The 27095-nt window shown below is 43.5% G+C and overlaps 1 protein-coding gene across 2 annotated transcripts in view; it reads left to right on the plus strand.

Moving 5' to 3' along the window:
* The window catches only part of PIGL (phosphatidylinositol glycan anchor biosynthesis class L), a 61882-nt gene that overhangs the window by 26203 nt on the left and 8584 nt on the right, over positions 1-27095 (plus strand). For both annotated transcript variants that reach the window (XM_074890397.1, XM_074890398.1), the window contains exons 3-4: positions 13430-13520; positions 20141-20208. In XM_074890397.1, coding sequence (XP_074746498.1) covers positions 13430-13520; positions 20141-20208 — 159 coding nt within the window. The remainder of the gene's footprint in view (positions 1-13429; positions 13521-20140; positions 20209-27095) is intronic.

Genomic DNA, 27095 nt, shown 5'->3' on the forward strand with positions numbered 1-27095 from the left:
CTGTAGGAAACAGCTGTTTTGATGATGCAACACCAACTTTTTAAAAAGCAGAAAACAAAACTTGATGAAGCAAATAGGAAGTGTATGTTTTCATTTGTCACATATTCACCTTTTTTCCTAATGTACACTAGATTTTGCAAATGTGGATGGTGTTTTATGACGCGTAATCTCAGTTTTATTGCACAAGAGATCAGGAACAAGGGAAATGAATGCTTTGCTGGACATCATTGAGAATCCTGTAGCTTCTTCAATCCATTTTGGTTAAAAGGAAAAAAATATTTTTACTGCAGTGCAGGAAACAAATACTTTTTTAGAAACTGAAATGGAATTTGGGATGAATATTTTGTTATCTGATCCTTCGGTACCAACTGAAGCATTAAATGGAAACAGTTTGATTACAGTTCCATGCCAAGTCATGTCCCTTCTTCTAACAAGTCAGGTATTAACTATCTCATTGTACCTGCATACTCCTTATACAGTAATTTCAATACTTACTCACTTTGGTGTTGCAATCTATTTCTCTGCAAGTAGTATTTGCATTGAAATAATTAAATTCATTACATAGCCTTCCCTCTATGCACATACGTTCTACATGCTTTATAGTTTTTGTGACTGTAAGCTTAACAAATCTTATCTGAGTTATGTGCCATTTTGTCTTCTTTAATAGTTAATATTTAACTGAATTTCATTAAGGGTATAAGTGTTCAGTCTGTTTTCAGATGAAGGATGAATGTTTTCCTGTAAATCAGTTTTTAAATCTTCTGAGCACTGAAAAGTCTGGCAAACAGTGCTTGAAAGAAGCAAAATTTGTGCTTATTTTGGGGTACAAGATGGCAGAGGATAAAAGGGGGCAATTTACAAGTTGGATGTATTCTTCATTAAGTTTTACTTCATGTCATTACATAGCATCAACAAGATTTAAACGCTTAGTTTTGGAAGGAAGGGTCACATCTGTAATAAATTATGGTCTCTCTTATTTAAACAGTAGCATTGTTATAAATATTTTCTTCCTGTATTTCTGTTTCATAAGCCAAATGCTCAGCATTTCTCTTATTCTCATAAGTAGCCACACGATGGGATGCCAAGGCTGGTTTATCATTTGCCTTGGAAAAGATGTTGTATAATACTGCGAGATAACGTTGGCAGGCAGAGATTTGAACAGTGGGGAAGAGAGGGAGGGGGGTTGCAGAATTTGTGCTAATAGATTGAAGCTTGAATGGGAGTACTACACGGAGAGCTAATACATGGGTGTCAGAGAATTCAGCCAGTCTTGCCAGTAAGGGGCAGAGAACAGTTTATTGCAGTGATCCTATTTCTGCAAAAATGAGACTGAGTCACTGATTTCATTCAAACTTTTGCAGTGCTTAGATTTTTAGCCAGACTCAACAAATTTCCTTTCAGTGTTTTTTATGAGGATGTAGGTATAACTGTGGATGAAGCTATCAAAGGGAGTTCTGATATCAAGGCATACCTGCTTTTCAGTGCTGTATCTGCAGGGCCCAATCTTGTTACAATTAACTTGTCATCATAGCAAAGAAAATAAATCCACACAGCCTCTTACTGGGAATAGCAAGGTTTTACTGGAGAATGCAGTGGTTTAGGGCAAGCCATGAGTTTATATAGACTACTCCTAAGTAACAAAGTATATAAGGAAAAGTGGCCAAGAATATTGATAGAAACAGTCATCCAGGGCTGTGTCATACCAATGCAGTCCAGAGCATGGTTAGGTGATGCAGAGGTCAACACTTTGGCCATCGACAGGTTTTGAGGGATACTTTTAAGCAGCTCCTATGGTGTTGGTGTAATGGTGCATAATTTTCGACTGTTAATGTGTTTTCTGTTCAGTCCAAGTACCCAGGAATATATAAGGCTCTGCAGAGCACCTATAAGAGGCCTATTGAAAAATTGATTGTTATTTGCCCCAGGCAATAAAACGTATTCCTGGAGTGAGTATGGGTGATGCAGCGCTGGGCTGCGGCCGTGCTGTGAGCTGGGAGCTCACATGCTCCATTCCAGGCTCTGCCCCTGACTCAGCTTTGTTGCCTCAGGCTCTCTAGGGAGAGTTACCTGAGCACTTAATTCTGTCATCATAAAATGCGGGGGTTATTACTTGCTTACTTCCCCATACCAGCCTCACAGGGAGGTTAGTTAATGAGCATCTGTTAATGTGTAGAAATAAACTCTGTAAAAGTGCTGAAGTAGTAGTAGTCCTGCTCAAACAGTGATGGCATGGCTGCAGGTTGGTAGTCTGCAGCTTTCTTACTGGATTGTGCTGTTAAGATTGAATAACCATTTTAAGAAAGCATGTGTAGAGCACAGCTTCCCTCCCTCCGAGGTACTCCTGTGCCGCTGGTACTTGTGAGGTGCTCCAGAGCCCAGGGCTGGGACACTGCCCAGCACAGTTCTGTGTGACGGAGGAGTTTTGTGCACCCCCATGTAACCCAGGTACGTGTAATTCACAGCACACAGCTCTTGGTAAGGGTGTTATGTTCCCAGCTCCAGTTCATTATCCTCACTCATCTGCCGCTCACTAAGAAAAAAAAGATACCGTTCCCTTCTTTAAAGCTTATTGATTTCCTTACCCCCCACCTCGCTGAGTGCCTTAATCCCGCTCGGTTTCCTGCAGTGGTGTCGACAGGGCAAAGCACCACTCACGCTGCGCAGAGTGGCCTTTCTCCTGGGCCATTGCAGGCGGCTGCTGGAGCATGAAGCCCCTGCTCGCAAGAGTTAATCGTTTCCAGCCTTTGGCAATCTTGGCCTGGTCCTAGAAATGGGGCTGGAAGCTGGCGGCTGCCAGGAGCCTCCCTCTCGCCTGTCATGTGAGCAGTGTAAACAGGCCGGCAGCGCTGCCGCTGCCGGGCGAGTGGGAGGCTCACTAGTGGGCCAAAGTTCAATGGGTGCATCACGGCCGCAGAGCGCCGGCCAAGCAGGCAGTGGCAGGGTTACTGCCGATCACCCCAGCTGTTGCTATAGCAAAACCATTGCATAACGTTCGCATTAAATCAGAGCATGGAGGAGAGGAAGGCTAAACGATAAAGGTCGTTGCGTTTTGTTCATCGTAGCTGAGTCCCGCGTAGCTGTTGCAAATGGAGCTTCAAGTACAGTTCCTGGCTGGGCTGCCCTGGAAGCCGGTGTGGGTTTTCACCGGCTGCAGAGAGAAAGCAGAGCCTGGCCTAGAGCTTGCTCATGTAATCATGTAATTGGGGCATTCACATGAATGGGGCTGGCAAGACAGTGCCTGCAAGAGGATTGTTTGCATGAGTAGAAACTTTGCATGTCAGTAAAATTTGTGGGATCAAGCTCACAATTAAGATAGGTGTTTAGAGAGCCCAGGGCATCAGAACTCAGTGTTACAGAGGGTGGGTACACCATGACTTCAAGAAGTAATGCCCCTATATCATTGCATAGGTCAAATGGATTGCAGGAGATGTTTGTGGGAGGCTGAAGAGTCAGGAAACCTCCTTCTGGATTGAACTGTTACGGGGAAGCTGGAATGTTGTGACATGGGAAGCTGCATTTGGAATCAGGCCATCATCCTCTTGAGATCTGCTGAAGTTGCATCTGCATTTACATAAGTTTTGGCATGAGAAATAAATGTCCAAGAAGTGACTATTTTGCGCTTTCTCTTCCTAGATGATTAATTAAAATGGCTGAAGGAATGATCCAGCCACAAGCTTTCTCCTGAGGTTTCTGACTGCAGTTTATTTGTTACGTGGAGTCGACCAAGGTCTATGTCTTTGGCAGAAGCGACTATGCTTTTGGCTCCCCTTCTCTTTGAAGGTCTGGCCCATGCCATGAAGTCAGTGTCAAAGTTCTGTATGACTTACCTGGGCCAGAATCAGAACTGCAGGTTTTGCCTATACAGTATGGTGTATTTATTGTTCCAAGAGTAAACAGATTTGATATTAAGGCTGTGATAAAGTGGCACTAGGTTTATTTGGCATATACAGGTTGTGGTATTTCAGTCATTTACCTCTGAAGGATTTTGTCAGCTGCTGTGAGAGACTTTCTGTTCCTTCCCCTTGGGTTTGTACCCTTTGCACTGTGGAGTCCTGGGCATAATATCATACATGTTGGGAACTTCATGTGTCAGTACTGTAGTGAAAAGCTAGCTAGGAGGAACACACAGCATTCCTCTTCCACCTATCTGCTTCCTGCTCTTCTGCCAGGAGAGTGAGACCTCCTACCCAGCAGTTTGAAACTGGAAGTCTGTCCTCCTTGAACTAGTGGTGCCAGGAGTCGTGTTAGTTGGACATGGCTTCTTGGCTGATGTACCCTGTCCCAAGCTCTACCCTGCTGCACAGTTCTTTTTTTCAAAGCAATTTACAAAACAAAATAAATGAGTAAGGGAGGAGTGAAGTCCTGTGGTCTGCTCCTCAGAGTCCTGGTTTTGCTGGTGATTTGTATTTCAGTTTTAAAACAGAAGTTTTGATTGTGGGATTGCTGGGCTTTTTGTTCTCACTCAGGACAACTTAGACTGTCAGACCCCAGATGAATTCCTAAGCACTGTGGCAAGGCCAATAATAACAATGAGAAGCAAGCACTGCTGTGAGCTATTCTGGGAACTGCCCGATCATTTCATATAGGTCTAATGATGCTCATTCCTTATAGTACAGATGGTGCTTTTGAAGAAATGTGGTCTGTGTTCTTCCCCTATTATTGCCAGAGTGGCCAGAGACAACCTGAAGTGGTAAGTAATTGAGCCCAAGGAGCTATGTGTTAGTAGAGGTGAGCTCACCTTTTTTGGTTTCAGGTCAGTTTATCCTCCCTCTGGGAGCTGACATAGACAAGAGCAGATTGTTCCAAGAATGTGGAGCAAAATTCCCAAAGGCCACCAGCTGCTATAGTCCGTGTGTGCTGTCCAAGCTTTCCACTGAGCATTTCTATCAAACATCTTCTCGGCCTTAGGAAGGTGTTGAACTGAAGTGCTGCTACATATATACCTTTGCCCAGCAATTGTGCTCTAAGATCCCAGACAGTGGAGTCGTTGAAGATGTTTCTCTTATTAGAGGTCTACAGATGAGATTGCCAGATGTTTCTAATAGATCTGTTATTTGTCAGTCATTTGGGACAAATACCAGAAATGCACTTTGCCAACAGATACTCAGAAAAAGATTGGTGAATTCTTGTTTTCCTGAACTAGGTAGGGCCTTTAATGGTCTACTTCCCTGCATACCACTCCAAGATGTGAGTGGAATTGACTTTATTTCACACTGCACTATTGTCTGCTGCCCAAACCACATTTCAGTGGGCCAGAGGAGGAACTGCTGACTCATAATTCAGCATGGCAGCCCCGAATCTCATGAGGCTACTAAGTCTGGCCTCTGACTGATGTTTTCAGTGAACTCTCTTAATGGCCCCCAACAGATCACACAGAAGTCCAGCTTCTATAAAATGAAAGGGAGGCTTCTTGCCCAGCACTTGGCAAGTCACTACTGGCAGTTTGTAGTGCTGGAAACTGCTGCTTGTGCTAGAAACAGGCTAAATGGTGACTGGCTGAAAATGTGTCACTGGTGTGGGATCTGTGGGCCCCACTCAGTCAGCGGGCACATGGTATATTCTGCTCACATAATAGCTGTCAGGGACAAAGGGCTGTAACTGGCCTTGGCTTGGCATGTGGTGTGTATACAAAATGAATGCAACTCAAACATGAATGAAAGTTGGGAATAAAAAGTAGCATAAAACACAGCACCCAACTTGAGGATGGAAGGTAGGTGGGGGAATCACTTTATGTTTTAAAGAATTCTCTTTAGGGCCTGGAACTTAATTGTTGTTTTACTGCCAGTGTCACCAGGGATCCAGATACACTCCATGACACTGTGTGGTTCTTGCAAACAACCTGTTGCAGATTTCCGCTTAAATTGAAGCTAGGGCTTTGCAGCATAGGTTGGAGTAAATGAACCAGAGGCCCCTCCTTCCTCTGGCAGCTGAATTCCGAGCTGTGCATGACAGCAAGGTATTCGGTGCTCATTGCCTTGTGTGATGGATCAATCAGTGATGACGACTACACAGGTTCCGATGTGTTCTTCACATTAGTTCCTGAGCATGTTCCAGCAGCACAGTAATGACATGAGTGTCACACATGGAGTGTGACACTTGCGTGTGAGACTCCCAGGTCTTGTTTCTCCTCTTGCAGGTCGTATGTTTGCAGCACAGTGTTGGGGCAGTGCTGCGTACTAAGAGCACGTCAGCCACAGATGCAATTTGCTGTGTGAGACCAAGGATTGAACAAGGAGTTGTAGACAGATGCTGGAAATACTGTTCTCCACCAGTGTGACCCTACTAGAAATCATGTTCCTTAGCTGCAGTATTACATGGTGATACCTTGCCACTACGTGACCAAAGCAAGGTGCCCAGTAGGCAACACACCCAAACCCCTGTCATGTGGGTTGGCAAAGAGGGTCTCCATTGTTAGGGTAACATTTGGCCCAGATGCGTCAGCTTTTTTATGTGCTCTGGAGAGTTTGGGAAATTTTAAACTTTAAATATTGCTGTGTTTCTGCTAGAAAGGACATGTTCCAAGGACTATTCCTGGCATTTGCAGCTGAAAGCAAAGCAGTTTGTGATGACACTTCATTTGGGAGTCCATGCACTGTTTGGCACCAGCCCCTAAGGAAGTCCTAACTACTTGAGAAGATATTATCCTCGATGCAGAGTTCCTCTGCACCATATGGGCAGAACTGTTCTCCGTATGCATCATTTTAGAGCTTTATGCAGTCTTTCATATATTTTGCGCCAGACCTTCAAGTCAGGACTAGGATGTTGAACTCGATTCAATAATCCGTGGGAAGACAATGCAAGGAGTAAAGTACAGTTTTGTGGGGTTCCCAATACCCAGGATTGCCAAGACATGTATTTTAGACTTCAATCTAGAAATCAAAGAAAAGACATAACACTTTCCTTAGAAGGATCTCAAACTTCTTTACATAGGTGTGAACATATAATTATTTCCATTTTGCAGGCGTGAAGAGCGGAAGATGGGAAAGCTGTGACTAGATCAGTGATCAATTCAGAATTAGTTGAGCTGAATTTTGTTTCCTATCTTACATGGCAGGGCCTGATGCCCTCTCCAAACTAGTTTTTAAAAGTTACTTTTTAAAACTGGCTTTAGCCACTGTAGTTTCTATGCATTTCTGTTCTTGAAAGGTACCATCAATTGTTTTTGTTTAAAGACATTGAATATGAACTTGTTCCTACAGAGCTTTGTGCTGTAATTTATCAACAAGGCACTGAGGCACAGACGTCAAATGAATACCAGATTTCAAATTATGATAAGCAATTGTGTCATCTCTGTGAATAGACATCAATGTCTGCTGAGAAATCATCAATAATTCATTAAAAAAATAAATGAGTACAGGGACATTTGGATAGGTCTTTGCAAACAACCGGTCCTGTGTTCTGTAATAATTCCTTTGAATTTAAACTCAAAGGATGCTTATTTCTCAAACAGAAACACATGATCATGCCCAACTCAAAAAGTTTGTTGCCTAGAGATCTAATTTCATCTACCTTTGGGGAGTTATGGAGGTACTTGGAATATTATCTGTCAGAGGTGCACTGTGTTTTTACATAGCTCAGTGGAGAAGCATGCACAGCTTGCCTGGACTTCTGAGCAAGCTGAACGGAGTGCTGTCTTTGTGTTCTTTCCCTTTACGCATGACTTCTGCCTGGTTTGGCCCCATTAGTGATGTCAGCACTTACCTGGCATCTAAACTGATTTAATTTGCCTTTGAAATTTGTATAAAGTAAGTCCAAACTTATACGTTATACAAACGTTAAGGATGGGGGAAAAGGATTATGTCCCATTCTGCTTTTTTTCTTTTGTGAAATATTTGAAGTGTATTTTAGTTTTAATATTCCGGTCATTGACACTTCCTTTACCCTCTACCTACAACAAAACCTAAGATTCGTATTTGCAATCTGAAAATACAAATCTCAGAATAATTTGGGCTTCTTTACTATGAGGAGAAAGATGAAGCTGCTGGTGTAAAAATTTCAGCTTGAGCTTCTCTGTTGTAGATGGCTTTTCATTTGACAGCTAGCATCCTGGTTTAGTTCATTTCTCTCCTAAATTGTAGACTGTTACATTCCAGTAAGCACACAGCATCTGTTCTCTGTATAACATGATGTTGCAAGATGCTGATCGTTTGTCTAAGTCGACTTTTTTCAATTGAATCAGAGATGTACATGCAGCCTAGCAGCAGTATTTCCCTCCTGTCTGTAACTGGCCATTATAGGAAGAGATAAATAGTTATAAATAGTTATTAATGTAAGGATTTAGAGGCTCTGCTTCAAGATCTAGGGCTAGCCTGTCTTAACTTATCTTAGTGTAATCTCAAAAATAAAAATTATCTACTTCACTTTAGAGAGCATGAAATAATTTCTGTTTACACAGTTTTTTCAATTACTTTGATGCTATGATATAAAGGTCACTGATTGCCTCTAGTCATCACATGGCTTTTTCACTAATTGTGCACTCACGTCATTTTGTTCTGTGGAATCTTTTGCTTTTTGATCCAGTTTCAATTGCCCAGATGTTAATTTCATACAGTTAACTTTATACAAAGGGCATCCTTTGTTCCAACAAACACATTGCGGTCATTGTTCTCAGCTGGGAACCTAGTGCACAGCAGTTCACCTGTTTCCTATGTGATCCTCCATCAATCTACTGACCTTTGTGCTGATTTAATGTAAAATCATTCATTGGAGAGAGAAGGGACAAGGAGGAGAAATTATGCAAAAATGTTTCCTGGTCCCTAGCCTTGGATTGATTAAGGTCATGCTGTAGGATAAACAGGCAATAAGAAATGGGAAAGCTCTTTCATTTTGACCCTTTTGGTGTGTAGTGGAATGGAAAATCACATTAGTACCTTGAAAGTTTTGCCGTGGTGTCTCAGAATGCATTATTGGAGACTTAAACATCATCTAGAAGGAACCCTAGTGCCACTCCACTCCCTTCCCTGTTGCCACCTATAAAGGCTTCACGTCAAGGCAGAGAGGGTGCTTGCCAGCCCCTGTCAGAGTAACTGTCACATAACGAGAGGCACTGCTTCATAATGCACCCAGGGGCCTGGGGACGGCCCGATTCAACAGATTGCAGGAGGGACAGATCTCAAGGTTATTCTAACTGCAAGCGTCCTGTATAGGTCAGCCCATTTGCTGTTTGTTAAACCACGTGGACATCGCATAGACTAACTGTTTAGTTTAACTTAACCTTTAGAGCAGTCATGAGAGCTTAGTTCATGAGCAGAATAAATTCCGTGGAAGGCTTTGAAGGAAGATTGTACGTATAAATGCACTGGCTGTTGCTAAAGATCTGTGGAAGATGAGCAGTGGAAAATTGGACAGGGATTGAGCAGTGTATCGTGTAAGAAGGGTGTAACTTGGCAATATGTATCTGTGAAGGTTTTTAAATCTCTGTCTTGGCCAAAAGAGACCTTCCAAATGACAGGAGTCTAGCCATCTTGAGCCCAAACGTTCCTAGAAAGATGACCCTACAAAATTGTCCAGGCTACTGGCAGGGATAGCATTACTGGCAACATGCACAGTGCTTTAATGGCCAAGGCTGAGGCAAAAGAGGAGCTATGCCCCACAGCCCACAGCAGGCAAGAGGAGGAGGCCTGGAGAGGGGCTGGCATCAGGCAGTGATTTTTAACATTTCTTTCATTCAGCCAGCTGTAGGACTGCTGGGCAAGATCTACATAAGGTTGAGTTTTGGTTTAATATGCTGATGTGATTTGCTGTGGCCCCCTTGTAGCTCTCTGGGGCCTGGGCCAGGATATCCAGTACATCCACCATAATTCTTCCTAAGCAAACTTTGGGAAGAGGAGCAGCAGGTGCCAGTGTCTGTCTGCTCGGCTTGGCAAGGAGCAAAGCAGAGGTGAGAAGGAGAAAACCAGAGGTCCTGTCCGGTCCTCACTACCAACAGCAGATGGATAAGTAGAAAGATACAGGTTTTGTGTTCAGAATGCAGTGTTTCCCATGACTGGTCCTGCTGAAATCAGTGAGCCGATACAGACATTACTCCATACTGCAGCAACTGCAGCACCGTAATTCTCCATTTCTCTCTCTTCAGTCTATAGATCCCTTGGCACAGCTGTAAATTCCCTGTACGGTGCACAGCATGGCTTTCACTGAAAATAGCTGAGAAAACAACATTTCTGGAGCCTTATTCCACTAAAAATATTTTTTTTGCTTCTACCTCCCTGTTTTTCTCTGGTCAACAAGGGCTACATCCAAGCAGCCACCTGCATTCAGTATCATGTGGAATGATAAACATAATCATAAACATCACTCCCAGACCGTAATACTTTGGTGGAAATGAGGCCAAGTGACCAAACCCCTCAAGCCTTCCCACCAGCACCCTCCAGCAGCATGTCCTGGGAGGACTCCGGTGCAGGATTTATATCCTGATCTGTTGCAGTGACTGACAGCAGCAACGAGGAGCTCTCTGGGGCAGAGGACAACGGCGTCTCCAGGGACAAGCTCCAGTCTGCTCCAGGGAATGTGCTAATTTTCACTCCTTTATAGTCCTTTATCTCAGCCCTTCGACCTTGAGCTCAGAGGCATTATCAGCCTTAGCCAGAAAGGCAGTGTGGAGTTAACTATTTAAATGCTGAATGTTTCTGAGCCCTGAAGGTAAAAACACAGTGAGTGCAACTTCTTTCAACAGTGCAGGAAGTCAGTGGACTTTCCAGGTTTGTTGAGGACTGATTTATGATATTAGGAAAAATATTTTCTACTGAATAGATGATTTTGTGAACTACAGCAGTTTTCAAAGTTTGTATGCCCCTACAAAGTTCCTAGGGCAGGTAGAGACCTCCTGTGAGAATGTATGTTGTGTGCATTGCTATAGGCTCTATATGAACTTGGTTTTCGTAGTCACTTTTTCATTATCACCTGGACCCAACTATTGATATTCAGAGCACAGGCAGAAAGTTATTGATCTCATGCTTTCTGTGGAGTCTCTACTATCATGGTAACACCTCAATTTTTGACTTTAAAAAGTATTATACAAACTCTTACCAAAAACAAAAAAAAAAAGGTAATTTCCTGAAGCTATCTGGATTAACATATTGCCCGCTACTGACTTCTCTGGGTGACTTTGGGCATGTCATTTAACCTGTGTGTCACTTTTTGTGTTTGCAGAATGAGCTATGAATACTTCAGTGGGCCATCGTGGCTATTAATGAGTTATGAATGTGTTTATGTACATGTGTGTCTTGTTTGGCAAGATCAGCTTCTCTCTCTTTGGTGCCTGACAAATATTATGCAAGAAAAATAATTCCTTTTCCTTACTGGGAGTGAGTGGTCTCTCCATGAGCAGCCATAAGTGGGTAGAAGCAGAATTTTTTGCAGAATATTACTGCCTAATCAGTTCAGTGTTCATGGAGTTAATTTGCTCATGCCTTCAGATTGTTTTGTTTCCAGGGATTCTAAACCGTTGCCTCCAGCTGTTCATTTCCATTGAACTAGGGTGATCTTTATCTGTCTAAACTAGTTAAAACCTGCTCCACTACCCTGCAGCCTTTTTGGAGACAGCCCAATAAAGCTGAGTGCAGTGGCTATGACACCAAAGCCTCCTGGACATCATAAATTCCAAGCCCTACTTTTTTTTCTGACCTCTCACTTAGAGCACCCCTCCTGTTTTAATGGGACTCTTCACTTCCTCCACAGCTCCATTTAACCCCTGTCCAAAAAGGGGAATGATATTTGCATTGTAAGAGGCCAGTGAAAAATCCCTTTTAGACTAATTTACTACTTCAGTATTATCAGATTAAGCCTTGACATAACCTCAAAGGTACCGTTTGAACAACTGAAGCACTGTTAGACTTGCACTTAGACTCTGCTCAGTGTGCGTGTTGCTTGGGAGGTTTCAGTTGAAGCACGTTTTTAAAATCTGCTCCATTTAAAGCTTGCTGTGATGTGGTGGGACTTGTACCTTCATGGTCAACAGGGCCACTTCCTCTTCAAACAGGAGTTGTGAAAGTTTTTGTCTTGAGCAGATGAGATGCAGGTTTGTTAAGTTGATGAGACAGCCACCAGATGTACGAAAGAATCTTTCCTATGATGAAATGTAAATGTCTTGTATACATCAGGCAAAGATGCTGTCTATACAAGAGGGAATTGCAAACAAATACCACAACAGGGACCGTAGCTAGAATGTGTACACTAATGTAGAAACGCCTTCCCTTGTTGCTGGGGTTTCTAATAGCACATTATTTTGGCCTGTGCTGAACAGGAGTGTGTAACACAACGGGTAAAATGCTAATGGTCAGTTTGAACTTTAGGCTCTTCCTTCTACTACTACTACTACTACTACCAGCAGTGGGAAAATTTGTGGCCAAAAGACCTCTCATGAAGACGCAGGCTGAGCTTTACCTCGGAATGTGCCAAGGAGACACTTTCCTGTTGTTTTGTTGCAGATGTTACCGGCCTTGCTGTCCGGGGAGACCCGAAAAGTGTTGGGCGGTAGCGCCCCTGCTCTCTGCAGCAAACAGCTGGATCAGTTCAGATCCAAACCCATGCTCTGTGTGAGAAGGCTGTGTAGTCACTTTTCTGCTAAACCAACTCACAGCAATTATCGGACTATCAGAGCAGGGAAAAGGTCTGAGAAAAAGACCAGTTTAACATGTCATTATTGGTCTTTAGCAGCTGTGTGTTATCCTGTTGTTACTAATAACCTTTTTAACTTTGCAAGCAATGTTTTCTTGGCATCATTCAAACATAATGACTGGGGGGTCAAATTCAGCTCTCAGCTGTGTAAATATGGAATCATTCTCTTGGCTGTCTGGTGTTATTTTGCATTTGGCTCATGGTCCCTGCACCTACAAGCCTGCAATCTAAAATACCCAGGCAGAGTATTCAGTCACAGTATGCTTTGCATACCGACTGGGTACGATATAAAATAAACAGATGAAGAACTACTGTCAGATCCATGCGATGTAATTATGGCTTTGTTGTCCTCTGGTTGAGGTTAATGGGTTATTCCTGTGTAAATGAGTGCAGGAGTTTGCTTGTTAATTTTCATATGTAATTCAACAATAGATTATGATTGGAAAGTCTTTCAGGAAAATGTTTTAAAATGGGTTTTAAATAAAGAGAGAAAGAAATTTGATTGAGGTGAATAGAGAACAAGAATCACTGAACAAAATAGATGTTGCTTAAAGTAAAGCAGTCAGAAAGCCTACCTTAATGGTAAGAAGAAAGGGAGACCTTGGCAAATCTGTGAGGAGGGTGTTGGAACTGCTGTTTCCCTTTCAACCCTCCAATATACAAGCTTGTAAGACTCTTAACTAAGGTTCAGTGGGTTTATATGGTAAATAAGTTTATCTTGATTTCATTCTCTGATAAGAGGATCTCTCCTTTCTAGCGCGGTCTTTATAAAGATCTCAGCAGTGAAGTGACTAATTGCACTTCTCCTTTTCAGGGATCTTCCGGATAATCCTGCTGTTGAATGGGACACACAGCTCCTCGCTGCCTTTGTGCTAAAGCATATAGAAGCCAATAACATCAACCTGGTAATGTGAAACTTTCTACAGCACAGGCAGTTTCCACATTACTTTTGAGCTAGTGTTCTAGGCTTTTTCTTTCCCTCTGAAAGCTTTCTTTAAAGTCTTTAAAGTTAGGATTTTGCTTCTGGAGCCTCTGTGAAATAGCCTGGGACAGGGAGAGAGTATACTTACTCATTTTGAAATATTTGCTTTATAATGTTTATCCATTTCTCTAGCTAGATCTTCTGAAGCCTCTTTTGGGTTGTAGTGTCATCAACCTTCACTGAAGCAAAAGCTTCAAATTGGTTAAAAACTGCAAACTCTGTTGGAACTAGTAAGCCTCACTGTTGTAGATCTTGGGGTTCGTTAATTGTAGAAGACCCTCTGAATCAGCCCAGCTGAATTTCAGGTCTAAAATGATACCTGAAAGCAATTTTGTATTTTGTAGTTTAAGATTTTTTGTTATATTTGTACAGCTCCTATGTCTTGACAAGTAAAGACATGGTCATTCTGATCCTCTTTCAAATCCTGAAGACAACTGCTAAAAGTTCAGAACAAATAGAATTTCTCCACTGAAAAATATGGAAAAGGATGATGGTGTAGTTTGGATGCATGTTTGCTTCCCAGTGAGAAATGAACAGTGGAGGAATTTTCCTTTAGTAACTCCTCAAATGTTTTCTACAATTTAAAGCAACCAGTTTGCACCTGTTGCTAGGTTTCATTGTTGAAGAGAGCCTAAATCTGGGATTTAGGTTTACGTTTAGGCTTAGATTTGAAGTACATTGTCAGGCGTGTGTTAGAGAGCTAGTTTAGCAGGGTTATAGGTTGGGATTGAAGAATATTAAACCCAGGAGATTTCCTAGCACTGGTGTAGTTTGTGTGGTTTTTTCCCCACAGAACAGGAATAAGGGTGTAAGCATGGAAAAGGTGGTGTTATGTTCTTCTCTGTTGAACCTTGCTGTGATCAGGCATGTCACTGTCACACACTGACAAAATCACAAAACTCTTAAAGCCTTTCAGCAATTCAGAAGACAAGAAACCACATCTCCTGTAGCCTGAAAGCCCCATAGCACAAAAACCAGCATCCTGCATCCAATTTTGTATTGATTCTGCAGCTAATTTTCCATTAAATTCATTGCTGTGCACAGAGACAAATGCAGTTTTCCTGGACTCCTTTTGTGCCTTTTGGCCCCATGCATAGATAGGTGTTAATCTAATCTGAAAGCTCCTAACCCAAGAGGATTTGTATTGCCTGTTTGTGACTCTCACTGGCACTGGGACAAGTGCACCAGAATCCCAGTAGAAATGCTGAAAACACTAGAACTCCTCTAGATGGATAGAAAGGGTTAGATCTTTGCCTCAGAGAAAATTAAACTCAAGCTGTTTGTGCTGGGGGAGGCAGGAGTCTGCCACTAACAGCATGAGCTGAAAAATAAAGTGGGGGGTTTTCAAAGCGAGAAACATGCTGCAGTTACTAGTACTCTCCCTGCTGTGCTGCGGGTGTTGGGTGTAGCTGCCGTAACAAGAAACACTGCGGCAGAGCCCACTGCATTCCCCTCCACGCTGAGGACAGATTACTGGAGCAGAAGACATCAGCAGTACCAAAGGCGACTGAAGCAGCTTCTCAGGGATGGTGGTAATGAACTGCTCTGTAAACTTACATCGTTTGAAGCACCCTAAGTAATCGCACAGGTCTCAGATGTTTGCTATAATACCATTCATTTAGGAGCAGACCTAGTTTGCCAACAGCAGCAAGGAAGCACCTAATTACCTTCATTGAACATTCTGCATTTTAAAACTTGAGAAACTTTTAGAGCTTGCTATCTGTTAGCCACTCTTGGATCACCTTTGCTGTCCTAAGACAATGGCCTTGCCTTGAAAGGTAAACTGAGTCTATTTTTCAGTAAAGTTGAAATTGATAGAATTGGCTTAACATGGTAAAAGAACCTTGTCAAAACATAAGCTAACAGAGTTTCAAACACAACAAGCTAAGTTAATGGAGTTAACATGATTGGAAGACATGTATTCTTTTTGCTAACCCAGTGGGAAAACTTTGCCCAGTTCTTCACACAGTCATAGCATAGACAATGGTATCTGTTATTTACAGAACATATGTGTCATCTGACAGTGGAGAAGCAGGCTGCAATTCCAACACATCTGAAAGGAAAGATTGCAAGGCAAGGAGTCACACCGTGTTTATGCGTAGTTTTGTTCCATTGCATAGTTATTAATTTCCTCAATTGCCTTGGAAGTCCATGAGTAACTCAATCTTTACAGGGACATATTTCATCCAAGCTTTACATTAAATAGTGCAGACAAAGAAATTAACAGTTGGTGTACTCAAAGCCAAAACTAATTTATAGACTTTGGAAATTATTTCCTGCCTGCTGGATTTATAAGCAAAAGCCAGTGTAGCTGGGAGAGGCAGCCAAAGCTAGTCTTGATCCAGGTTAGAAAGTATTTGGTGTGTGAAAAGGGAAGTTACATAGTAATGTGTGAACCCCAGTCCGGTTCTAGATTATGAAATCCTATTCTTCAGGATCTCAGGTTTGGTGATAGCAGAGCTTGGATTAGGAGGTGACATTCAGACTGTGTTTGGGGCAGATGCAGTGCCAAGACCAGAATTCAGCAATGCCACATTCTTACAAGCTGCTTTCCACTATGGACTGATGGAAACAACATCCATACAACTGTTTGTGGAAGAGTCCCATTGTCTTGTGTCAGCTCCAGATCATCCTAGAAAGCCAGATCCTTCTACAAACGGCATTCGAATTGGAGCTTATATTTGAGAGGCTCCTAAAATTCAGGAGCAGGTGAGTGTGTGATGTTTATAGAGGATTTTAAATGCTTTTGCAGAACACCAGATATGGAGTGCGGCATGTGGAGGTTGCTAGAGGAGGCAACAGAGCTGGGACAGACTTTGGCTCCCTTTTCTTCCCTTCTTCCCTTACGTTACAGTCTCATCAGGTGTGCTCTAGGGTACATGTGTGAGAGGCCCCCAGGACCTTTCATTTAAGAGTTGATGCATGACTTACACACAGCTCAGAACACTGGGATGTTGATCATGATCAGATTTTTCCATTTTCACCCAGTTGTCCATTCTTTTTAATCTTTAGCTTCTCTGATTTAGTAGCATGAAGAGACATTTCCAAACACACAAGAGACTCAAAGGGAGTCTGAATGTCACTGACCTCTGCAAGTATAAGTCAGGCCTATGAAATGGTGCTTAGAGGAAGACCATTAGGAGTGGAATTGCTTGCTATGGCATTTTATGGGATGGCCCTTCTTAAAAAGGAAAGACCTTTCTATCCCCACCAGTCTACTTGAGCAGATGTGTGCTCTGTTTGAAACACTGGATGACACCAGAACGAGTGAGGGACACCCACAGCTTTGAGTGCTTTTTTCCTCCAGTGCATACGGTGTGTAGAGGGAGCATGGACTCCAGACTTCTCTGGAGTTTTCTGCTAGTAATTGAGTAATTTCCTCTGTGCTCTCCCCCCTCCGGAAGGGATTTCTGGACCTGTTTGTCTTGGCTGTTGCTCTGGCTTCCACTAGTGAAAGCTCCATTTCCTGAATACCAAGGTCACCCAGAAGAAAACCCAGCAACACCAAGGGCAGCAGCTCCCATTTCAGAACAGGTGTGGGGAGGGAACTCCCTCTTGCCCTAAAGATTTCATTGAGCAATAATTTCCACATCAAGTATATTTCCTATCCCAGCCTTTTACTCCCAGAACTGGCTAAGCCTGTTTTTAACCCAGACAGTTTCAAGATGTTCAGGTTTTCTCATCCTGCCCTGATTGTTTGCTTGATTTCATCATCAGCCTGGTTCGGGTTATGTGTTAAGAGCAAGCACACCAGCTAGCTGCACCATGTGGAAGAAGCAAATGCTCCTCTGTGAAAATATCTTTAGCATGTGAGAAAGAAATTCAGATTTGTTATCAATGAATTGAATTCCCGAAGCCAGAGGAATATATGTACATGTGATTTCTGCCTGCTTTAAGTCACGAGCACCACAGTGATGCAGTGGAATCAGTGTCCTGTTTAGACAACAGACCTAGAAGCTACATACTGGGTAGGTGGGACACCACTGTGTCAGAGCCAGCCTGTGTGCTGGGAGGGATCTCTAGAGGTGAAAAGCCAATATTTCAAAGGTGGTCTCTTTGCAGATAAAGGGAGTGCCACCATGGCCAGGTCAGTGTGCAGATCCCTTGGGAGTTGTACTTACAAATTTGTATATTTGAAGAGACAGGCAATTCAGGTGCAAATGTCCTAACAGTAAATTAGACAAATTGAAAATTAACTCCATGCAATCTCTTTAGCTAGTTCAGATGTTACTTAAGCCCAGCAGCACCAAGAACATCAACTCCTATTACAAAACACATGTGGAGAAGAAAAACCTCCAAACGTGTTTCTGAACAGATAATTTCCATGTCAAAAGTATTTCCTAACGCAGCCTTGTGCTCCCACAGTTGGCCTGAGTCAGTTTTGTCAAAACAAAGATTAGCTTATTTAGTCTGCTCATGATAGTCTTTTATCTCGGTCTTCTGGTTGGTTCTCTTGTACCCTCCATAGAAGGAAAAATGTGTGTTTTGGCTTGCCTGGGGTTTTTAGCTTGGTTTCCTAAGGAAACAAGGATAATGCAGTTGTATTTGTATGTGTGTGCACATACATGTTTCAAAAGACTTTAGAGCCCATTGGCTAATTTCAACTGCAGTTGACAGCAGGGTAGTACTAGGCTTAAAAATGTTGTGTTTGTACAGGTTACATGAAAATAAATGACCAGGTAGAAGAGACAAACCCTCTTTCTGTTCCCATTTAGTAAAAAGGTTTAGTGCAAGTCCAGCCCTTAGCAGACTCACACTATTATTCACCTGCAGAGGAATTTATTCTGCCTGCAGTGAGTGGGGTACGTTGTCACCTTAAGAAGGTGCCACTCTAGGTCGGAGTGAATTCAGAGCATGTTTTTCCTTATCTGTAAAATACAGGGTGCTATGCTCATTCCCTGAGCTGTACAGTATTTAATAATGTCTTTCCCAGATGAACTACTCAAAAAGCTGGTATTCTTAGGGAGGGCTTAACACTATGCCAGACCATGCAGTCGCTGCAGAGAGCCTCTCAGGTAATGCTGATGTACAGCAAAAGCAGCCAAAGCCAAAGACATCATTTTTCTCCTTATAAAATAGGAGTTGACAGAAAATGCTTCTTTGTACCTCAACAAAACCAAATTGGGTCCCACCACTTCCTGCTAGCAATGAATAAACCCGCTGCTTGGTGGCAGCATTATTACAGCCACTGGTCAAAGTGGAAGGTCTAACTGTGGACTTACACTGGGTGGATGGGTTTATAAGCAGGCTTGTCTGGAGTTTGTGGTTTTTGAAGTATTTCTTATCACTGTCTTTCTGTTTCCTCTCCCTCTTTACACAATATCCCCTGTTTGAGAGGGCCTCTCCTGTTGGAGGGTGGAGCAGCAAGTTGCAGGACGGGCAGGGCCGCTTTTGATCTTCCCTTGTTCTTTAACCCAGTGCTTCAGGCCCTGCATATAAAATAGATTTTAAGAAGGGAGCTGTGGTGAGTAAGCAAGGCAGTAGCATTTCCTTCCCTGAAGAGAGAACAGGCTGGCAAGGAAGCATTGATTGAAATGTGGGGAGGTTATGATTTCTTCCTGGTCATAGAGAAGGGAGCTGTGAAGAGCTCTGCTGCCTGTCCTCTCCCAGAGCAAAAACCTAACTTCAGACTGTCCAAGGACTGCTACTTTCTCTATTTGGAGAGCCTACCGGCCAACATACCCTGTCTGCTCTACACTTTATGCTGCCAGTTTGTCTTCTAGGTTAGAAGGGGGAGCCTTTAAGTACCCACTTCACAATACTGTGCAGAGTGAGCCCTTAGGGTGGATGCTTCACCACTGACACATTATTGGTAGGTATGAGGGCAGGATGCCAAGGGTATTCTGTGCTCTCGAAGGTGACTTCTTAGTGCTGTGTTCACACATTACTTCTGCGTTATGAAGTTCCCATTTCTCCCTGCAGAGAAGCAATAAACGATATGATCTTCTCATTCAGCGAAAAGCCTGACCTGGTTGTACAAAAAGTGCAGTCAGCTCATTCTTTAAAAAAGCTTATTCTTATATCAGATTATTTTATCACTGTTATCCTGTGATGAAGCTGTGTTACAACCAGGACAGTAGTACATGATTGTGTTGCTGTTGTTAAAGCAATATGTCCTGATTCACAGTACAGCAAACCATAGTTTCACCCTGTAATCTGCAAGCATTCTAGGATGTTTTCAAATCCAGGAGAGAGTGATTCATAGAGCTGGACCTCTTGGGTCAGGAACAAGTTTGCAAGAGGTTACTCTGACAGTAACCTTTTGGCCTGGTAAGAAGTAACAAGTGCATCCTGCCAGTGGCAACATGATATTTGTCATCTTTCTGTTGTTCAAGCTGTTAGACTCTGTAGTCATCTAGTTCCAGAGTGTCTTGTTTGTTTAGTTGTATTTCTGTAGGATGAGTTCACACACAAGGCCTCGTTGTGCAACACAAAACCAACTCTTTAAATACAATGGGCTGGGACAGTGGTGTTACATGTCAAAGTTGGTAACTGCAGTGTCTCCTTCTTCAAAATGATTATTGTTCTGTGGTTTTATTGCAGGTGGTAACCTTTGATGCGGGAGGAGTGAGTGGTCATGCTAACCACATTTCTCTTTACACTGCTTTAAGGTACAGTGTTCTGCACAGTTTATGGAATGCCTCACTATAGTGTTACAGAGTGAACGTGGTGTTTGTGATTAAGCAGAAAACTAATAGCTACAGCCAAAAGCAGTATTACCTTCACTGATATAACTGAGGGACAGGCTGTGGGACACCATACTGTTTGGAGAAACTCTCACAGCTCTGTAAATGACCTACAGCATCCTTTATTATTCTCTCTGCTGGCACTTTGCCAGTCTCCCTTTCACTGGGCCCTCTTTGCTCTTCCTGTCCTTGATCCCACTAAAATATGCCACAGGTCACTTTGTACTTCTGGTTTGAGGAGAGTCTGTGAATAGCTGATGCCTGAGCTGGTGGTAGTTGGATTTTGGAAAGTTTTGCACCACTGTTCCAGAGGATGTTGCCATCCTGTCCAGGTATGTGAATTTACCTCTCCGACCCAAGGACGTTGCTCTTTCACTGGAGCTGTCCCTGTTTACCATTCTTTCTAAGTCAATTCATTCCTTCACCACTTTATTCTTTACATTCTGAGAACCTCTGTCTCTGTGCTGTGATGTGGGAAGGTTGCTAGACAAAAATTCCTCGTATTAAAATCACCCGTATTTTGCTGGCGAGACAGCCACTGTATTTTGTTTTAACCTGCACGTTCAGACCTCACTGTGTCCTAGAGAGATCTCCTCCAGAGCTGCCTCCGTGTTTCCCAGGCATGAGAAGAACTCTTTGCAAGTATATCTTGTATTTTTAGCACCCGTTTGTTTCCTGAATTGTCTGTGCAATTCAAATAACCGTCTGGCTCTCCTTGCTAACAACATCATAGTGATTTGCCTTTCTCACTTGCCTAGAGAAAGCTGCAGTGCCACAGAACCCATGCTGGGACCTACTGAGCTCCTCTGGGAAGATGCTGAAAGTCTTTGATGCTAACTGATAGCTGGAATTCAGTCTTAGAGGGGATCATGGCTTTTCCCAGCAACTTCTGAAATAGCCTAACAGAAGGAAAGGGGGTGGAGTTAAAGCAAACAGTGTGTTTGTTTGGGCTAAGCAGGGAGATGCTTTCTGGCACAGTGTTATTTGAGGAGTGAGTGAGGAACAGAGGTTGATGACCGATGCTCACACCATTGGCACAGAGGGACTAGAGAGCTTCCAGCTGCCTGGACCTCTGCTCAGTCAGTTGCTGTACGGCCTGCAGATAGGAATGGAGGGCAGATTGTTAGGTGTCCCCCTGCACCCTGAAGAGATACAGTGAAAACAAGCTAGCAGCTGAATTATGTATGAGGAAGTTAAGGAAAACTCTCAATTTTGATCCCAGCTCTACTGTTGTCTCACTTTGCGGCTGTGCAGAAACCACTTTCCCACCTTCGTGCTTTAGGTTTCCTGTGTGTGCAGTGGGGGTGTTAACTCTCTTCTGCTGTCAGAATATGTTACTAGGAAGTATTCATTACCTGCAAGCCCCTTGAACTCAGACTTTTGCCTTAGTCCTTAGCCTACAGCAGAACATCGTCCTGGGCTGATGAGATACGTGCTGATAGGGACACCAGAGTATAAACAGCTCTCATTAACTAAGGGCTGGTTTTTGTCTTGTCTCTCTTCCAGTCCTGAATCAGCAGAAATAAGCATGGTGGCCCAGTGATCTGCATGTGGCAGGAGTGATGCTGTGGCCACTGAAAGGTTAAGTTTATTTTTAGTGGCTTGCTTGCCCTCATTATTTTTCAGTTTGTGTTGTGGAGGAAGTAGAGCGTGACTGTATCACTCCTGATTTTCAGTGCCCTGATGAGTTCTCACATACTGGCTAGTACAGGCAGCGCTGGGAGCATATGCTGAGGCTTCTCATGTACCTCTCTGCCAGCAGGGCTTTGCAAAGCAGCGGTTGCTGCCCCTGGGGCCCCTGTGCTATGTGGCAAGAAAAAGGCAAATGAACTCTCCCCTCCAGGTATCATGTGCAATGTATTTATTAACCATCTTTAAACAAGGTCTGCAGGGTTCTGCCTCCACTGTGGCTGTAAGTGGAAGGGGTGAAGCAGAGGGCTGGTGCAGTGATCCTCAGCTCTTCTGGGTGCTTCCAGTCTTTGGGAGATAGACTCATGGCCACTACCTAAGAGATTACTTTCTGCAAGAGCAGGGGTAGAGCAGGCTGTGTGACCCATCCCACAACTCCCTGCTTCAGAAGGTGCAAATGACTGGACAGCTTCAAGTAGATGTTCAGTATTATCTGCTAAGGGCGTAAATATTCTTTCTAGTGTCTGGAAGAGAGGTTATGTTCCACAATGGAGTAGGAACTATTCAGAAGAAATGTGCCCTTCCCCTTGCAGCAACCTTCCTCCTGACAGCTTGCAGGGAGTCCAGCTGCTGCTATGTGTCTAGGCTTCAGATCTGGGAGGAACTGTGAAATGCCAAGGTTTGAGGGTGGATTTGTTCTTCTGCAAGGGAAAAATAAGAAAAAACAGGATGGGAGAGGAAAACAAATTGCTATTTGATTTCAGTCTCCCCTGGGAGTATTTCAGTTCTGGCTTCCAGACAGAAAAAAAAACCCCAACCAACCCAAACCCAAGAAAATCCCACTGTAGCAAAGAAGGGAGAATGGGAAGCAATCCTCTGTAACTCTACTTCTTTCCCCATCACCTTGATTTGGCAACATCATCCTTTCTTATTCCCCAAAATTTCCCTGAGGCCAAGAGAGGCTGGATCCTTTACATGTGTCCACAAGGAAGGGCAGGTCTTGAGTGACATCAAGGTCACTTTATTCCCCTCTCGGCATTTGGCCAGTCACTAGGCACTATGGTAATAACCATGGTAAATACTACGTGACTGGAATATTTGAGAACCTCTCTTTCCTGCACTTTGAAATGACAGTGTTTGCACTGAGATCACATGTAATATCGAGGTGGTTTAGTTTTGCATGAGTCATGGTGCATTTCGATTTTAAAGAAGCCCTCTTGCCCACTAGCCTAGCAAATGGGGGGCTGTTGGTTTTGGTGTTTGCTTGCTTGCATAGGATGGAGAGGTATGGTCTTTGTGAAGGGGAGGAAGGACTGTACCACTTCTTTTCTTCAGTGAGCTATCAAATCCATTTCATCTCAGCTAGAACAGAAGAGAATAGTCCTTGTCTGCTTAGGGCAGAGCAAACTGAGTGGAAAATAGGAACTGCTATATTTAACCACTGTGCATTATGTTGTTATAGCAACTGCATCCATAAAACTTATATCAATGATGCCATATAAAAAGCTACATCAAAGAATCATTAGCTGAGCCTATTCTCGTCAATTCCATTTGGAAAAACACCTCTCAGTCCCGCAGGATCTTTCTTAACATTCGCCAACTCAGTGGTAGGTTGTAAATGAGACTGTGCAGAGGTAATATTTGGGAGCTTAGTGCTTTATCACTTTTGAGTTGATTATGATGCAGCTTGAGTGCTACCGATGCCTTGTTGCACTTACATGTCACAGCCTGACTATTGAATGCCCCGTTTATGAATGCCATGGGACACAGCATTGTGCAGAAGGGTTGCACTGAGGCTCCCTGAAAGAGGAGGATTGATTAAATGCCAGTTTCAAATAAGTATATTGAAACAATGAACAGTGCATTGTCCAGCCAAATCCCACAGACTCAGTGGGCACAGTTCTCAAAAGCCACCAACTGCATTACATTCCAACAAAGCACAGTTCTGCTTGTATTGAATTTCCAAGGCCAGGTCTTTAAGGATGTGTTGAGCAGGGAGGAAGCTGGTTTTTGGGTGATTAGCTTGATGATAGTGAATGGTATCCTGTCTACCATTTTTATTTGATGTCTTCTTACAGTGTGGGGCTAGAATGGGACTCTGATCTCTCAGCAGCTGTAGTCCCTGCATTTCAAATGAGTGGCGTCTCATTTATGTTTTTAAAGCAGGGTGCTGTGTTATATTTCCCTTGCCTTTTCCCAGAAAATCCTTTTTTCAAAACTGGTTATTATTTGCCCTATCTTGGAAAAGGATTTCCTGTGTCACTGATGTGTTCGTTTGGGATTGTTTAGCCCCCTGTTGGAGTTCTAGGTTCCCTGCAAAATAAAGAACAGTGTTGAAGAAGTAACAGGTTCCAGTATTTTACGTTTCAGCCTGTCCATTCACAGTCCAGCTCACTTCTGGTGTTTTATTTATAAATCTTAAATGTCCCAGGGGAAGCTTATGAGTGGTGGCTGTGATTGCACCCAGACCGCCCCCATAAGGTCAAGACAGAGTTGTGCTCCTCCGTTTACCCTTTGAGACTCTGTCCCTTCCCCTCAGAGGACTCTGCCCCATGCCTGGCATATATCCCGTAGCTGGGTATGTTGCCCTAGATTTTATCTCATTCCTTCACCCCCGCTCCCTCCTTCCTTAATTTGACTAAGTTCATTCATCCCAGTGCCCTTCCATGATACTGTTGAGAGCTGTTAAGATAAAGTTGAGCACAGGGCACCAGCATTGCAGGGATTTCCCCCCCAAAGAAGTTTTTCTTCCAAAGAAACAGCCGCAAGGAATGTCCTTCCCAACATCACTAGGCTGCTAGCAGCGTGAGTGGAGCAGTGACACTGCACATTCTTCTCCCAGACAGTGCAGGGACCAAAGCACAGAGCCACAGAGCAGCTCTGTCAACTGGCAGATCTCTGAATCCACACCTTTTTTTCTGACTGGCAGAACCATCTTTTGCCACTGCAATACATGTGAGTACAGAGTGCCTGAATAGTGTTTTACAAACTTGCATGCTGCTACATGGTGTAGTTCAGGGTGCATGGAAATGGAGCCAGAAAGTCTGGTTAGGGAGGGAGGAGGCATTCCAGATAGCAAACATTCAACATCTGGCAAGTATATCCTTCTAATGTCTCTGTGATTCCTAGGAGACTGGCTGTTCTTCCTCCTTCACATCTGTTTCATCAGATTAATTGGGCGGATTGGAGGTTAGGATCCTGAATGGAGCCCCAACGCATCTTTAAGACATCCATTCTTTGCCATGCTCTTCAAAATTGTATTTCCCCAGTGCTCCCCAGCAGCCAGCACAGTCAGTTCAGTGAAGGGTTTTGCCTTTGGCATGGGAGACTATTTGGAAAGTGAGGTAATTGATTTCAGTGAACAATTTCTCGTCAAATAGAACATCACCAAAACAGTAATCCACCCACCAGGGTATCAGTCCTGCTTCTACCCCAGAGGAGTTCTGTGTTCCCCAGGACCAAGGTTTCAGCTCCATCTTGACTTGTTCCTTCTTGCTATCATGCAGGCATCAGTGGTCAGTGCCTCTTAGGAGCTAGCCCACTCACTTTGCTGACATCTTTCCTTGAGGATGACTGAATAAAGACAGGGAATTTGGGAGCTAGCTCAGTCCTGCAGTTTGCAGGATGAGGGTTGTTGGACCATTTCAGTTTTTCTGCTGAGCAGATGTAGCTGGTAGCTACAGACAGCAATAGCTTTCAAAGCAGCTGGTCCTTGAGGAGCCAGTGCTGAGTCCTTGCAGTGCAGAAATGGTGGGGTGTCTATCAGACGTTGCACAGCTTTTTGAAGTTCTTCATTGCAGAGGGTCTCGCTGTCCTTCACATGTGGATCTGAACCTACCACAGGCATAATAAAGAGGGTTCAGTGAGAGGTGTGCTGTAATCAGCTGGCCTCTGGCACTCAGTGGGTGGGTGGGAACAAGCCACTTTACATCACTTTATGTTTAAAAAAATTTTTTAAAAAGTCTCTCTGGAAAAAAAAACACGTGGAAAAAGCTCCTGAAAAAGAGCCTGTTTGTGTTTGACTTTTTGAGATTTTATGCCAAACTCTTTCATTTCACCCAAACCACAGCAAGTCTAATCTATAAAACAACATTCCCAAAATGGCAACAACAGAGAGCTGCAACCTCTCCCCTACTTGGAAGTGTCCCACAGAGACAGATCCAGCAGGGTGGAGATGGGAACAAGAAGATTGATTTGGAAGAGGATTGGTTGGTTTTATGAACGTGTGCAGGAGGTAGAGTTTTGTGCTTCTTTCTCGCTCTGCAACCACAGTTCATTGCCATCTCTTGCCTGAGAAATACAAACCAGCGAGGCTGCAATTCCTCTGCAGCATTACAGCTGGGTGGAGCCCATTCCCATAGCTCTGCGCTGAGCCTTGCTGAGTACTGAAGCATTTGGCTCAGGACAAAAAGGATAAGGAGAGAATCAGTTTCTTCATGCCTGTTCTTCCAGATCAGTGTCAGGTCTGCCTGGCAGCAGCCTTGAGCACCTTTCAGTAACCAAAATACAGTTTGTGTCTCCTTGAACCTTTATACAAGCACAAACTCCATAATTTGCCGCTGAATCAAACTTTCTTTCCCTGCTGAAGATGCTCTCTGCTCCTGCTGAAATGTTTCCATGTGAACTGGATCTCCCCTTTCTATTTCTCGTGGCCAGGAATGGTTATTATTAGTTCACTCTTGGAGCAGCTCTTCACATCCTTTAATTTGCTGTCAGTTAGGGCGAAGGTCCCTCTATGGCAGAACAGCACACCTAGAACAGACACTAGGACTTCGGATAGTTAGCCAAATTTCACAACCACTCACTGCTTTATCTCTCAAATCTTGTTTTAAAAAGTTCCCACCCTGCTAGCTTTACCAAGTGCTGAATCACTTCTTTGGGTGGCCAGATTCTAGTCGTGGGGGAAGAAACCTCTGGCAGAAGAGCAGAGCAGACACTAACGGAGATATGTAAACCTTCCTGCCACCCCCACCGCCACCGAAAAATTGCTGGTAATGTTTACAAGGCAACATTTAACAATCTTTGTCAGAACAATAGGACTTGAGTAGTGGGGTAGAAGGTGGGCAGGTCAGTATTACAAGCCCATTGTTTAGTAGAAAATGGTATTGCTGGCAGATCTGTGGCTCTGGAGGAGAGGAGACCATTGGCAGGAGAATCTATTTAAGGCATATGTCTTCTGAGTG

The sequence above is a fragment of the Strix uralensis genome, chromosome 20, assembly GCF_047716275.1.
Source record: "Strix uralensis isolate ZFMK-TIS-50842 chromosome 20, bStrUra1, whole genome shotgun sequence".
Taxonomy (NCBI): Eukaryota; Metazoa; Chordata; class Aves; order Strigiformes; family Strigidae; genus Strix; species Strix uralensis.